Source organism: Microchirus variegatus (assembly GCF_963457635.1).
Source record: "Microchirus variegatus genome assembly, chromosome: 2".
Lineage (NCBI taxonomy): Eukaryota > Metazoa > Chordata > Actinopteri > Pleuronectiformes > Soleidae > Microchirus > Microchirus variegatus.
The window spans coordinates 32,440,547-32,454,726 of record NC_139803.1 but is presented as its reverse complement, the minus strand read 5'-3'; the positions used below and the strand labels follow the sequence as shown (position 1 = coordinate 32,454,726).

Here is a 14,180-nt window from a genome sequence, read left to right as displayed (position 1 = left end):
CTGGTCCAACAGAGTCCTACATTAAACAAATGGTGGAAAAAAAAACATTTCAAATATGAGGCCTATTTGCTTTTATTGCAGATGCAACTCAAAAATGGAAAAATGTAATGTAAATGTAAACCTACATCATGACTGGTGGATGTTGAAGGCTGTTCCTCTGCCATGCTGGGAGTGTTTTGCTGGGGAGCTAAATTAGAACACAGTTAAGCAAAGACAGATTCCAGTTTCAGTTATCAGTAATGTTAATATATTTTCATGATGGATAAACAAGTGTGCACTAACAATGTATTTTAGACTGCTATGCATCTGTCTTTTAAGTATGCAACATCTTGATTTGCTTTGACCTCTGACCTTGATGAGTGCAAAGCATTGCTCGATCTGGAGCAGCAACAGGTGCTGGAGCAGGAGCCGAAGAAGAAGCAGAAGAAGCAGAAGCAGCAGCAGCAGCAGCAACAGGAGCAGAAGCAGCAGCTGGAGCAGGAGCAGCAACAGGAGCAGGAGCAGCAACAGGAGCAGGAGCAGCAGCTGGAGCAGAGGCAGCAGCAGGAGCAGCAGCCGGAGCAGCAACAGGAGCAGAAGCAGCAGGAGCAGCAGCCGGAGCAGCAACAGGAGCAGGAGCAGCAGCTAAAGCAGCAACAGGAACTGAAGCAGGAGCAGGAGCAGGAGCAGGATCAGGAGCAGGAGCCGCAGCAGACTGTTTCGGAGGCCAAATTGTGTCCAGTGTAGCAACAGTTGGATCCTCCATTCCAACTGACTCCACAAGAGAGTCTCCCTCTGCCACAGTGATGTCCTCCGTTTCCAGAGTTGTCAGGGCCAACTTGTAGTCCTCCATAACCACATTGTTCTGGTTGTAGAGGTATTCAATACCTATAAGCTCTCCTGAAACAATAAAAACAAGCCTCATTAGATACTGACAAAGACATGTACCTGCCTAAAGTGTAATAATGAATTATGTGCATACCAGTGTATTTCCGAGGTGGGTTGTACTCCACCAGTTTTCTTCCGAGCACCTCCTCTGACAGCTGGTTGGCTGCATGCCTAAGTAGACCACTGTAGGAGTGTGGCCCTGCTGTCCCCTCTGCTGTCACGGTCCTGTCCTCGTTCCATCTGGCAAGACCATCAACCAGATAGGCCTGGAAAAAGGTGTCACTTGCCAGGGTTCCTTTAAGAAAATGTAAATATTTACATCGTGATTCCATGCATGCAAACATATTAAACCATGTAATAAATATTACTCTACACCTTAAAATAGCTAACAATATGTACAGTTTACCTGGGATGAATCTGTTCATGTGCAGATGGAAATTCTCCAAGGAAGTTGAACCTCTGGCACACCGGTAGGTCGGAAGCACATGACCACCCTTCTTCAGTGTCCCAGTCTGTGTATACAGCTGGAAACCTGGAGGGTCCTGGAGGCAGGGGATGTGCTTGCACTGGGCCTTAAAGATTTCTGCCATCCTTGCAGAGTTGATCAGAGGCACACCGAGCGTGTTGCAGCCTCTCTCTCCATCATATGCCTCTATCAACTCCTGAAGCTTGGCTTTCATCTCCCCGCTCTCACGGACAGTCCTCCTGCAGTGAAGCTGCATCTCTGCCTTGGTTATTAGGCGTGTCACATCTCTGTCTGTGGGACGCATGTGACACGCCTCCAGCTCTGCGCGCTTGGCTGCCTTGAGTCTCTGCAGGTCACTGACATCCCACACAAAAATGCACCGGGTCAGCTGGGCCATGAAGCTGGCGTAAAGCGCATGAGATTCGGTTGTGCATCCCGTTGCAATCCTCCTCATAAAGTGCCATACATCGAGCTGAATCCTCATGGCCGGCCACGCTCCAAAGATTTTCTTTAGGTGTGAGTTCCCACAGCAGTCGCGGTCCACATATAAAATCTCTGGAGGTGGCACACCTGCGTCATTGTAGCGCTTCACAAGACCCTCTGCCATCCTCATCAGGCCCCAGCCCTCACTGGCTGTGAGAACGGACATGATCACATGACCATGTTCGTTCCCAATGTTAGTGGCCCAAGCAGCTGTAGACCGGGCCTCACCTGCCAGCTTTCTCACAATTTTCTTCGTCGAGTCCATCTTCAGGACCTGGCCAAAGAGTGAGGTAATGGAAGCTTTCACTTCCTCCAGTCTGCTGAGGACATCCTGGGCATAAACCTGCATCAGCCAGCGATGCTTAGCCACTGCAGGCATAGCTGGCAAGTCCCCCAGCGGGACTGGAGAAATCAGGCCAGAGGAGATGGCACGAGCAACTCCTCTGTACTCAGTGAGGAACTGAATCTGTCTTCCAAGCCAGCTCTCCGCATGCTGCTCTTCCAGCTGCTTCTGAAGCTGGCTGCTGCTGTTTCCCAAGCCCCGCTGACGCATGAGGCGCACGACTTGCATGTCGCACCCCAGCTTGAACGTCAGGAGACATGGGAACTGGATGCGGTGGCCTATGTCGAGCTGGGAGACGATGTCATAGCTCCAACCGATCACCTTGCGTTTGCAGCTCTTACAGGCAAGATATTCCGATGCCAAAAAGTAAGAGCTGCTGACACCAATCACCTGCCTGACTCGCTGATGTAGGCCCGCAGAGGTCAGCTCTGATTTCCCACAGTCTGTATGAGGACAGAGGAGCCGCACACGCCAAAGCTTCCTTGGCATCCACAGGAAGAGGGGGTGACCAAAGAACTGCTCCAGTGACGGTACAGAACCAGAGGTCAGTGATGGCCGGGGTGGGTACCACCACATTCTGTCCACCTTTTCAAGGTCCAACTCTGCCTGATTTGATCGTGACCACCGGAACAGGGCCTTCGAAATCCAGCGCTGGTCAACTTCAAGCAGGGCAGGGATCCAACCAGCAGGCAGGCAAATTCTGTTCTCTGTAAAACAGATATGAGAACATATTTAAAAACAATTATAACAAATAGACATATAGAGTAGAGAAGAGGAGAGAGGGTGTGTAAGTATTTTATAAAAATACATACGTGGCATGTGTGACTCCACCTCTTGAACAGCCAGCAGAAGTTCGCTGTCACTGGGCTCATCCTTAATGGGAGCTGGATTGGTTGGCACTGTGTCTGTGGTCGATCCAGCAGGGGATAGAGCAGGAACAGCTGAAAAGAATGACATCAAAACAGAATACATTACAAATATGAAAACATCTACAACTCTATGTTACAAAAAAACTTTCTCTAGTTGTATACTTACATGGCTGAAACTTCGGTGGCACTAGAAGCCTCTTGACAGACCTCTGGATGTTCTTGTGGGACACACCTTTCCCCACCAACAACGACCGAAGGGCAGAAACAGGCACTGAGGATGGCTGTGTGGAGGTGGAGCGCTGTGTGGAGGTGGAGGGCTGTGTGGAGGTGGAGGGCTGTGTGGGCTGTGTGGAGGTGGAGGGCTGTGTGGAGGTGACCTGTTTGCGCTGTGATCTCGACTCCTTCTTGAACTGAATGGCATAACGCCCCTCTGGAAAGAATGAAATATACTTCACCAAGGTTCTTTTATTAACAAGATTGTTGATGGAGTCAGAGCTTCCAGATTCCTCCGACATTGATGCGCCCACATATCCAGCATACCCCAGCGCATTCTCAGCCAACCACAGAAATGTTTGTCCCCTGAAAAGACCAAACTGCAGCTGATGCTGGCCGAGAAGATGCTGCTCGTTGTTTGGGTCTCCACCACGACTCAGAACAGCCACCCTTGCTGACTCTTTGACTCTGTCTGGAGACAAAGCTCGGGTCCATGGCCTATTCTCCGCCTTTACTTTCTTGGCCTCCTCAGAATCAAAGAGACTGGCATGACCGTCTCCCCTCTTCCTAAATTTAGGATTCATTCTGTTACTAATTCTGGAACAAAAACAAACAACGACAGTTAAAATATGCTTGGTCTGATATCTTACTGCAAAGTATGCGTATATGCATGTGTGGGGACATGAATGTATGTTTATGTATATACTGTTGCCCATAAAGTCGGAATAAAATATTTTATACCTCTTCTCATGAAATGATTGTGACAATGTGATTTATTCTTGATAGATGAAGTGTATATCTTCTCAAAACTTTATTGATCAATATCTTCCAAACATATAAGTGAAAATTCAAACACATAAATAACATTAAAAGATCAATGTGTCTGAACACAAAATCATTCCAACTTTAATAGTGTATCTGCCTTACAAATATATTTTTCTGTCCATACAATGTATTTGTTGATTATGCTTTTACCTTCTTTTTTTAATATCATAATGCAGAATATAATAATTTAGCATTTTCATAAAACAATCAAAAATACATTGACTTCTCCATACATATCTGTTTTGGCCTGCTTTAGATAACAGGGGGTCCAAATAAACAATAACATATTACGTTGTTTAACTGTGTGACACTCCATCTTGTTCTAACGTCACTCTTTAACATTTATTAACAGTGTAGTGAAGTTACACGGTTTCAAACTGGCTCAAAGTTGTGACTGTTGTCAGCGTGTAAAATAAATGGCGAATTGTCCGTCTGTTAATGTTACAGTCGTTCGTCTGTAGTTACAGCATGCAACGCAAATGAATGAAATGTTCATCATTAATGTTTAAACAATACACGTAAATATTACGTTGGGAAACTGTGTGACATTTACACGTCAATCTTGTTCTAACGTCACTCTTTAACATTTATTAACAGTATAGTGAAGTTACACGGTTTCAACCTAGCTTAAAGTTGTGACTGTTGTCCGCGTGCTTGAATAAATGGCGAAATGTCCGTCTGTTAATGTGACAGTCGTTCGTCCGCAGTTACAGTATGCAACGCAAATGAATGAAATGTTCATAATTGACGTTAGGGGTGTTTGATAACTAGCACCGTAAGTATATTAATTCCGCGTCACAATATATAATATATAAGACACAAACACTTTGAAACATTAGAATGACAAGGTACTTACTGTAAATACAACGTAAGCGCAACAAGTTGTCCGTCGGTCCTCAGCGAAGCAGCGGCTCTCAAATCTTGGTAGCAATAGCGATTGTGATTGGTCATATCGTGGTAGCCGACGGCGAGAGCTGATTGGCTCTCGCCATTCTTGGTAGCAGGGCGGCGTCTGATTGGTCAATTCGTGGTAGCATTCTTGGTAGCGATACGCGATCTGATTGGCTCTCGCGCGACGTCAGAACCTCGACAGACAAGCGACAGGGAGCACTCGAGGTGGAATCGAACCAGCCATCACCAGACAGGTACAACCTTACGGTCGTGAACAACTCCACCACGCCACACATCCCTGTTAGATTTTGGAGCTCTTGGTGCTTATCAGTGTACACTTTGGCTGTGGAACCTTAAAATCTCGACATATAAGGGAATTGAACTCTCGACCTCAGGACTGGGGTTCTGATGCCTGCTCTTTAACCAGTTGAGCTAATTCCACACTGTTTCATCAGTTTTCGAACACCTATTTACTCTTTTTCGTTGAACAGTGTACTGAGAAAATGACTCCAACCAAGATTCGAACCCTTGCCCGAATTAGGACAAGGATTCTGATGCAAGCTCTTTAACCAACTGAGCTAACTCCACACTCACTCTTTTTTTTTCGAACACCTATTTAACTCCTTCTGGTTCAATATTAGACTTAAAAAGTCACTCCTTCATGGATTCGAACCCTTGCCCATAGTAGCCTTAGGAACTGTAGTCCTTTTCTTAGTCACATGAGCTATTTGTCCTTGTATGCTTGACCCCAAAATTTAGACCCCATGAATTCACAGTATATTTAAATACGTCTGTCTGCTCATGGCAGCCGAAAAGTTGGTGTAATGGTTTGGTTGCTTGCCTTTGGAGCAGAAGACCTGGGTTCGAGTCCCGCTTGGAACAGGTGCCTTTCTGCAAGCTGTTTTGCATGTTCTCCCCTTGCGATCGACACACACTGCTGTCTTGTATGACACTGCTGTCATCAACACTGACGTCGCTAACATACACACTGATTAACACTGTGTGTGCGTTCCTCCTACACAAGGGGAGAACATGCAAAACAGCTTGCAGAAAGGCCCTTGTTCCAAGCGGGACTCGAACCCAGGTCTCCTGCTTCAAAGGTAAGCAACCAAACCATTACACCAACTTTTCGGCTGCCATGAGCAGACAGACGTATTTAAATATACTGTGAATTCATGGGGTCTATCATTGAAAGGCTTCTAAATTTTGGGGTCAAGCATACAAGGACAAATAGCTCATGTGACTAAGAAAAGGACTACAGTTCCTAAGGCTACTATGGGCAAGGGTTCGAATCCATGAAGGAGTGACTTTTTAAGTCTAATATTGAACCAGAAGGAGTTAAATAGGTGTTCGAAAACAAAGAAGTGAGTGTGGAGTTAGCTCAGTTGGTTAAAGAGATTGCATCAGAATCCTTGTCCTAATTCGGGCAAGGGTTCGAATCTTGGTTGGAGTCATTTTCTCAGTACACTGTTCAACGAAAAAGAGTAAATAGGTGTTCGAAAACTGATGAAACAGTGTGGAATTAGCTCAACTGGTTAAAGAGCAGGCATCAGAACCCCAGTCCTGAGGTCGAGAGTTCAATTCCCTTATATGTCGAGATTTTAAGGTTCCACAGCCAAAGTGTACACTGATAAGCACCAAGAGCTCCAAAATCTAACATGGATGTGTGGCGTGGTGGAGTTGTTCACGACCGTAAGGTTGTACCTGTCTGGTGATGGCTGGTTCGATTCCACCTCGAGTCCCAAGAGATTACTCACTGGTGGTGGTGCATGTGGTGGAAGTGCTGGGCTTGTGTCCCCCCGGAAACCCAGAGACATTACAGGAGGGGGTTATGCCATTTTATTCAACATTTTTTGGCCAGAAATTGATAAAAAAAAAACACAAAAAAACAACAAGGGGTTCACACCCTGGAAAGTCCACCAGACTATTGGGGTCCAGCTGTCCAGTAACTGCTGCTTAAAAATCATCCACACATTAATTAGACTTCTGTGTGATTAATGCATGCACATAATTGTTCCATTGTTAACAGGTGACTTTAGTGAAAACCACATTCACTTGTTTGCTGGTTTTTCATGTTTCAGTCAGTCCAACTCAACTGCAGCTGTTTGGAGCTCTTCAGTATTGGGATGTTAACACAGAAACTTCACAAACACTAATTTTGGACAATAAACGTTGTTTATTCAAACACTGTAGATGATCCATATTTAGCTCGTGAATATTGTTCACTACTTGACTAATGTTTGAGCCACTAACAGCTGCAGTTAAAGGGATAGTTTGGGCTTTTCTCAATTCTGCTTGTACACATCATCAACACTGACTTTGTCCATCGAAGCAGACTGTGTTCCAGACACTCACTGTCACTCATAACATGGCAGCCAGCAGGGACAGAAGGACAACGACAAAAGGCTGTCCCTGCTGTCAGCCATGTTATCAGGCAGAGGAAGTGTGTGGCTTCCAGGCTGCTTGATGGACAAAGTCAGTGTTGATGATGTGTACAAGCAGACTTGAGAAAAGCCCAAACTATCCCTTTAACTGCAGCTGTTAGTCTGTGTTTAGTGTAAATGTGGGAGTGGCTCAAACAGGAGTCAAGTCGTGAACAATAATGGTATTTAGAAAGTGCAGTGAGCTAAACATGGATCATCTAAAGTGTTTGAATAAAGACAAAAATGAGTGTTTATCAAGTTTCTGTGTGAACTTCCCAACACTGAAGAGCTCCAAACAGCTGCAGTTGACTTGGACTGGAAACATGGAAAACCTGCAAACAAGTGAATGTGGTTTTCACTAAAGTCACATATTAACAATGGAAATCAATGCAGACACATTAAACAGAGACTCTGTTGACAAGTGCTGTTTACGTCCGTCTGAGGTGATGAAATCACAGGTGAATCCTACTTTACTGCTCCATAAACAAATGTACACCATTTGTGTTTGTTCTCAGGCTGCAACTAGCCATTGTTTTCATAATGGTTTAAACTGTGCATTATTGTCTGGATTCATGGTTTGGTCCATAAAATGTCAGAAAATGTCGATCAGGTTTTTTTTTAAACCTGGAAAATGATGATATTCTCCAATGTCTTGTTTTGTCCACAAACCAAAAATAATGTTGCTGTGGTTGTACACGGAATGTGACGCTGTTTGAGTGGATTATTAGTCGTGGTGGTGGGAAAAACAGATACAGTGAAATAATGCGACAGTTTGTGTGGCAATATTATATCGCTTTTGAGACAGCAAGTATATTAGTGTTTATTTTTTTAACTGATGTTACAAATAAACATCAAATGTTTTTGTGGATTAACATTCAAAAATAACTAAATAAATTAATATTACAGTCCACTAGATGGTGCAATATATGATTTTTTGAATATTGTGATAAATCGTATCATGGTGTCTCTGATGATTTTAAAAATATATAAAACCAGTAGGGATTAAACCATTACTAAATGAACTGTCAAATACTATAATAATCAATGAATTGTTGTTGTTTCCTTAATTGTTTTATTTTATTACAAATGTTGAACATTTTCTGGTTTCTTTGTTCCTTATAACAAAGAAATAATAAAAAACGGAATCATTTTTGGTTTGTGGATAAAAAGAGAAGACATTTGAGAATCATTATTTCCAGGTTTGAGAAACACTGATCAACATTTTTAAACATTTTCTGGACCAAACAAAGACAATATTAACATGTCTTTGTGTAACAAACAGACAACAACATCATTTGTATGTGAAGAGAAATTAAATGAAAGGTGTGTGTTTACTTTGGAGCAGTGACGTCACATTAGCATTAGCAGCAGGTGCTAACCGGAGCAACACCTGTGATCAGATCACTCAGGCCGGATGTTAACAACAGTTGTAAACAGAGCGTCAACAACAGAACATCTAAGAACTGTGTGGATCATTTTTAAGCAGCAGTTACCACATGTTTGTCCCCGCTGCTCCTCGTCCTCCCGGGTGTCTCCTCCTGCTCCTGCTGGCTCCGCGCGCGTAGAAGACGCTAATGGCAAACAGGAAGTGGATGATTCCAAATAGATTTATCGAGAGGGGAGGCCGCGGACCGCACTAAAGCCAGGAGGCGAACAAATCTATGTAATTCAAACTAGAAATAAATAAAAGGGAAAACCAACCGATAGTGAATTCAATAAGATGAAAATTATAATGATGCAATGAAACGTTAAAATTATCCATTTAATTTATATGTGTTTTTACAGGAATAATGTTGTTTTCTTGGACGCTTTTTGCTCGATTTGCCATTCACTGATGTACTGTATGCTAATAATCATAAATGTTATAAAAGATAAACTTTTGCTGTCACAGAACTCAGGGATTTTATATATTATTGTCCAAGAAAATAATGACAACATTAAGAAAACAGACTGCTTTACTTTTAGGATGATAAAAAAAATACTCCATTGAATATTAACCGTGAATATGCTTGTATTTTGGTTTAAATTTCAAAGTTCAAATTTGTAACTAGTTTTTTGGATAGGTGGTTTACAAATAATGCTAACTTATGGTTATGGTTAATGGTTAATGCAATAATCGTAAAATATTAAAATAAAATCGTCAGCCAGAAATCCTGCGGACTCTAACATGATCATATTATTAGGAACAATGACAAAGTGTTGAAAATCGCTAATAAGTTTGAAAATAAATGCTAATGAGCTAAGGAAAAAAAGCTAAAACTTGCTTCGACATTATGTATATATATATATAAAAAAAGTACAAAACGTAAAACCCCTCATTGAAGTGAGAGCATGTTTTTCTTGGAAAAAATATGTGCAGCCTCGAACAACACAGGCTACTGCCACCTACTGGCCACCCGTTGTATAAAATAATGGCCAGTTACCGCAGGAGCCTCCGGTGATGGAACTGTTCACACTCATGAAACCGTCTTTATTAGTCAGTTTATTAATCTGGGAATCAGGTACATATTTAAGTTAGAACAGGTGAGATGTTATACATTTACAGGAGAAACAAGAGAAGGAAGGAAAGATACTACAAAAAAATACTTCATATAAATTTCAACGACAGCTTAGTAAAATATTGCATTGTATTCTAACCCATATATATTTGTGCATCTATTTTAGTGATTTCACTTTGATATTATTCAGTCACGGCACTAGCGTTCCGGCGTCATGCTTTCCTCTCGCCATTAGCGGCTGATCTTGTACACGACGTCGCCGACCTGCAGGATCCCCGTCTTCTTCACCGTGTGCAGTTGTCCGAACAGCGGTGACTTATTGTAGATGTGCTTCTCTGACGGGTCGCACAGGCGATAGCTGAGGAGGAAGTGCCGTCAAGAGTGAGTTCAAACGGTGCAGAAGTAGATGGAAGATAATCCTTAATTGGTTGGAGTGTTAATTTAAATTAATTAAAAACAAGTTTGTCTGACTTTTCAGCTTCTTAAATGAGAATATTTTCTTGTTTCTTTGCTCCATAGAACAAAGAAATGAAGACATTTGAGAACATTGTTAGAGGTTTGGGAAAACACTGATCAATGACATTTTGTTTGAAATTAAATGACATTTGGTTTTCATGTTGTTGAGGTTTGTCACCTCTTTTTAAAGTTTAAAACAAGCGCTCTTTTAAACGAGAACTACCTTATTATTTAAATTGTGTCAAAAGCCACTAAAGAAAATTATGTAATTATCGTAGAAACTAGAGACTGTTACCTCTTCAGTGTCTCCAGAGGCTCTTTTCTGGTGATGATACCAGTTTCAGGGTCGACCGTGGTGAAAATACACCTGGAAACAAAAAACAAATCATTTAAATTAATTTCATGTGCAATGTTGCAATGCCAAAAGTGACAGTTTCTTTAGATTAGGAGAGAGTTTTGGTTGAATCAGCAGATTAACTAACAGTGTGAGGGTTTACCTTCCACATGACATGACTCGCTGCAGTCGCACGTTGCCAATCTGGATGTCTGTCCATGAATCCTGGCGAAATGAATTCAGTTTGTCATTTGCCAAATAAATAACAACAACTTAAAAACTGTAGCGAATTCACCTTCACCTACAATTTCAGTACTTCCTGTCGCCTAAAAGCCGAACGACTCACCTCAGCAAACGCCTCACAGTCACTGATCACAATGTTTGGACGGAAGCGGCTCACAGTCACGTCCTTCTCCATCTTGGTGCTCAGATTCTGCACAGACGCCTCGGACAGCAGCATCACAGGTCCCACGTCAGGGTACGCCACCTTCTGGATGAAGAAGAAAACACCGCCAGGAAACGAAAAATAGAAGAAAAAAAACACAGAGAAGAACTGTGATTTAATTTTCAAAATAAAATGGACAAACAGAAATCAAGCTGTAATCTCATTTTCAAAATAAAATGGAAAAACAGAAATCGAGCTGTAATTTCGTTTTCAAAATAAAATGAAAAAACAGATAACAAGCTGAAATTTCATTTTCAAAATAAAATAAAAAATGGAAAAACAGATAATGAGCTGTAATTTCATTTTCAAAATAAAAAACGAATAACCAGCTATTTTTCCATCTGACACAAGTTACGTGACCCGAAAGTTGCCAGTTAAGTAAAGTTAGAAAATTATTCATAGATTCAAACTTCAATTTTCATTAAAAAAAAAAAAAGAGCTGGAGAAAGAACTTTGATCTCTAAGTGGTCATGAGTGAGACCTTCTACAAAGTGCAAAAAGATATTTAAAAATGTTCAATAACTTCAGCATAACACAGTGTAGTGACGTCAAACTTTCTGTAAGCTTTACTGCATAAAAAGCATAACAATGTCATTTTTTTGCTGATTTGCAGAAAGTTTTGTGAAGGCTCAGCAGTAGAAACAAGGATTATAAGAAGATACCTACCTCATCTTGTGGGAACAGCGGCTCTGGCGACCGTCTCCCCTTCATCTGAGGTTCAAAGTGCACCAAGCGAAAGGTTCTCTCTTCCCCGAGGTAACGGGTGAGCCAGCGAGACGCCTCTTCGCCGCAGTCCCGACCCTGGATGTCATCGCCAAACACTCTGCACAAACAAACAACATTCGTGACATTACAGACACACATTTGCATAGTTCCAATGTGATATTTAGGCACAATAAGTATTTTATAAGGTTAACTCCTTATATTCAACTCTTAGTGTTATGTTAACACTGTGTCTCACATTATTCGTACCACATGACCTCTACATGCGCCCTCTCCTGGATTCTAAGGGGTAGTACTTAAATAATATGATATTTGCAACACGTCATTTCAGTTTGAGCTTGAACTTTAAAATGGAATCAGACGTGTTGACCTGCAGTCCATGACGTGGTTGTCGGGCTGTTTGATGGGAAACCTCAGCTCCTCCATGTTCGGTCCGTTCAAACAGACCTGACCTCCCTCACAGGTCAGAGACACCAGGACCAGACGAGGCTGCTGTCTGCCCGTCACCATGTGACCGTCCCCCGCCACCACCAGCCAGTGTCTGCAGACACACAGACACACAGACACACACACACACACACACACACACACACACACACACACACACACACACACACACACACACACACACACACACACACACACACACACACACACACACACACACACACACACACACACACACACACACACACACACACACACACACACACACACACACACACACACACACACACACACACACACACACAGATAACCTGCACTCAACTTTCTCTGATGATGAGGGAAAAAAGAAAAGAAAACCAGGCAAACATAAACAAATTAAGGGCTTCATCGATTTCTACATGTTATCATCAGTGATAGAAAAATAAATGAATATGGATCAAAATTGTATATATATATACATATATATATATATATATATATATATATATACACTGTGCAAAAGTTTCAGGCACCACCAGCTCTGTTGTTTTTTCTGTCAAATTCTGTGATCATCGGAAAATTTGGAATGAAGTGATGCGACTTAAAACTGGTAATAGCGAGCTGTCAATGAGTTTAACTCATGCAACATGTATGTAATTCATATATAGATACACACACACACGCATATACATACACATATATGTGTGTGTGTGTATATATATATATATATATACATACATACATACATATATATATATACATACATACATACATACACACATATATATACGTATATATATATATATATATATATATATATATATACATATATATACATACACACATATATATACGTATATATATATATATATATGTATATGTATATGTATATGTATATATATATATATATATATATACACACCTTTGTATATGCACAGCCTAAACAAAGCATCATCTCCAAACTTACCATAACCAGATCATGTCTAACATTAACCTTAACCACGACTAAAAAGTAAGTCTTAAACCAGTTCCTCAGAAATGAGGCCCAGCCTCATTAGGACCAGGTCTTCATGAGGACTACTGGTCCTGACAAGGTCAGTGTTTGACAGAAAAAAAAGGTCCTAAAGAGGCAACAAATAAAAGTACACACACACCTGTCTTGTAGTTCTCCAAACCTCAGTCCAAACTTGTGACACTCGGCCAGCGCCACACTCACAGCTTTCCCGGACTTCATAGGGTGGACGAGCAGCTGAGAGACGACCCCCACACGGACCAGCTGCTCCGGTTTCCGCAGGTATTTAAACGCCACAATCGCAGCAGCAGCTGCACCAACTCCTCCGAGAACAACAAGAACGCTTTTCTTGTTCTCGGCCAACGCGTTCATCACCTGTGTTTTCACCTCCATTGTTGCAGCTTGTTGTGATTCACTCTGCACTTGGACTTCAGACTTCGATTTCAGCCTCCACAAACAAACTTTTAGTTTTCTTCTTCTGTATTGAGGCAGACGAGACGCAACGATGGCGTGTTGCTGCCCCTACTGTTTGTTAATAGGTCCTACAAGAAAAGTATCAAATCCCTTTGTATATTCCTGTTTAGTGAAGATAATACATCAATTTAATTGTCTTTGCCAAATAATCCAGATATAAGAGTGTGTGCAGATTAATGTGTAATATGTTTCCCCATCTGCTCCAAGTTTCCTGAAGTGAGACCGTCTTTAACTGATGTATAGATTACATTAGGTAAAGTTTACGATGCTTCTTCTTAATGGAGCTAGATTTGTGTCTTTAATATTCAATCAAAAAAAACCTCACTTCAATCAAAGAAAACATTTTCAATCAAAGAAAAACAGCGTTCAAATGCAGTTTTTTTGAGTCTCAAATATTTGTTTGCATTCACACTTTTTCTTTGATTGAAAAGG

General features: G+C 41.6%; 1 protein-coding gene across 1 annotated transcript; it reads right to left on the bottom strand.

The window, feature by feature from the left end:
* Positions 1 to 9,871: 9,871 nt before the first annotated feature.
* Positions 9,872 to 13,715, bottom strand: LOC310944938 (mitochondrial amidoxime-reducing component 1-like). The gene is made up of 7 exons (XM_083910794.1): positions 13,417 to 13,715; positions 12,207 to 12,377; positions 11,780 to 11,936; positions 11,015 to 11,158; positions 10,832 to 10,893; positions 10,630 to 10,701; positions 9,872 to 10,236 (listed from the first exon to the last, which is right to left on the bottom strand). The coding sequence occupies exons 1-7, from the start codon at positions 13,665 to 13,667 to the stop codon at positions 10,110 to 10,112; spliced, it is 984 nt and encodes a 327-aa protein (XP_083766920.1). The 5' UTR covers positions 13,668 to 13,715; the 3' UTR covers positions 9,872 to 10,109.
* Between the last annotated feature and the right edge of the window lie 465 nt (positions 13,716 to 14,180).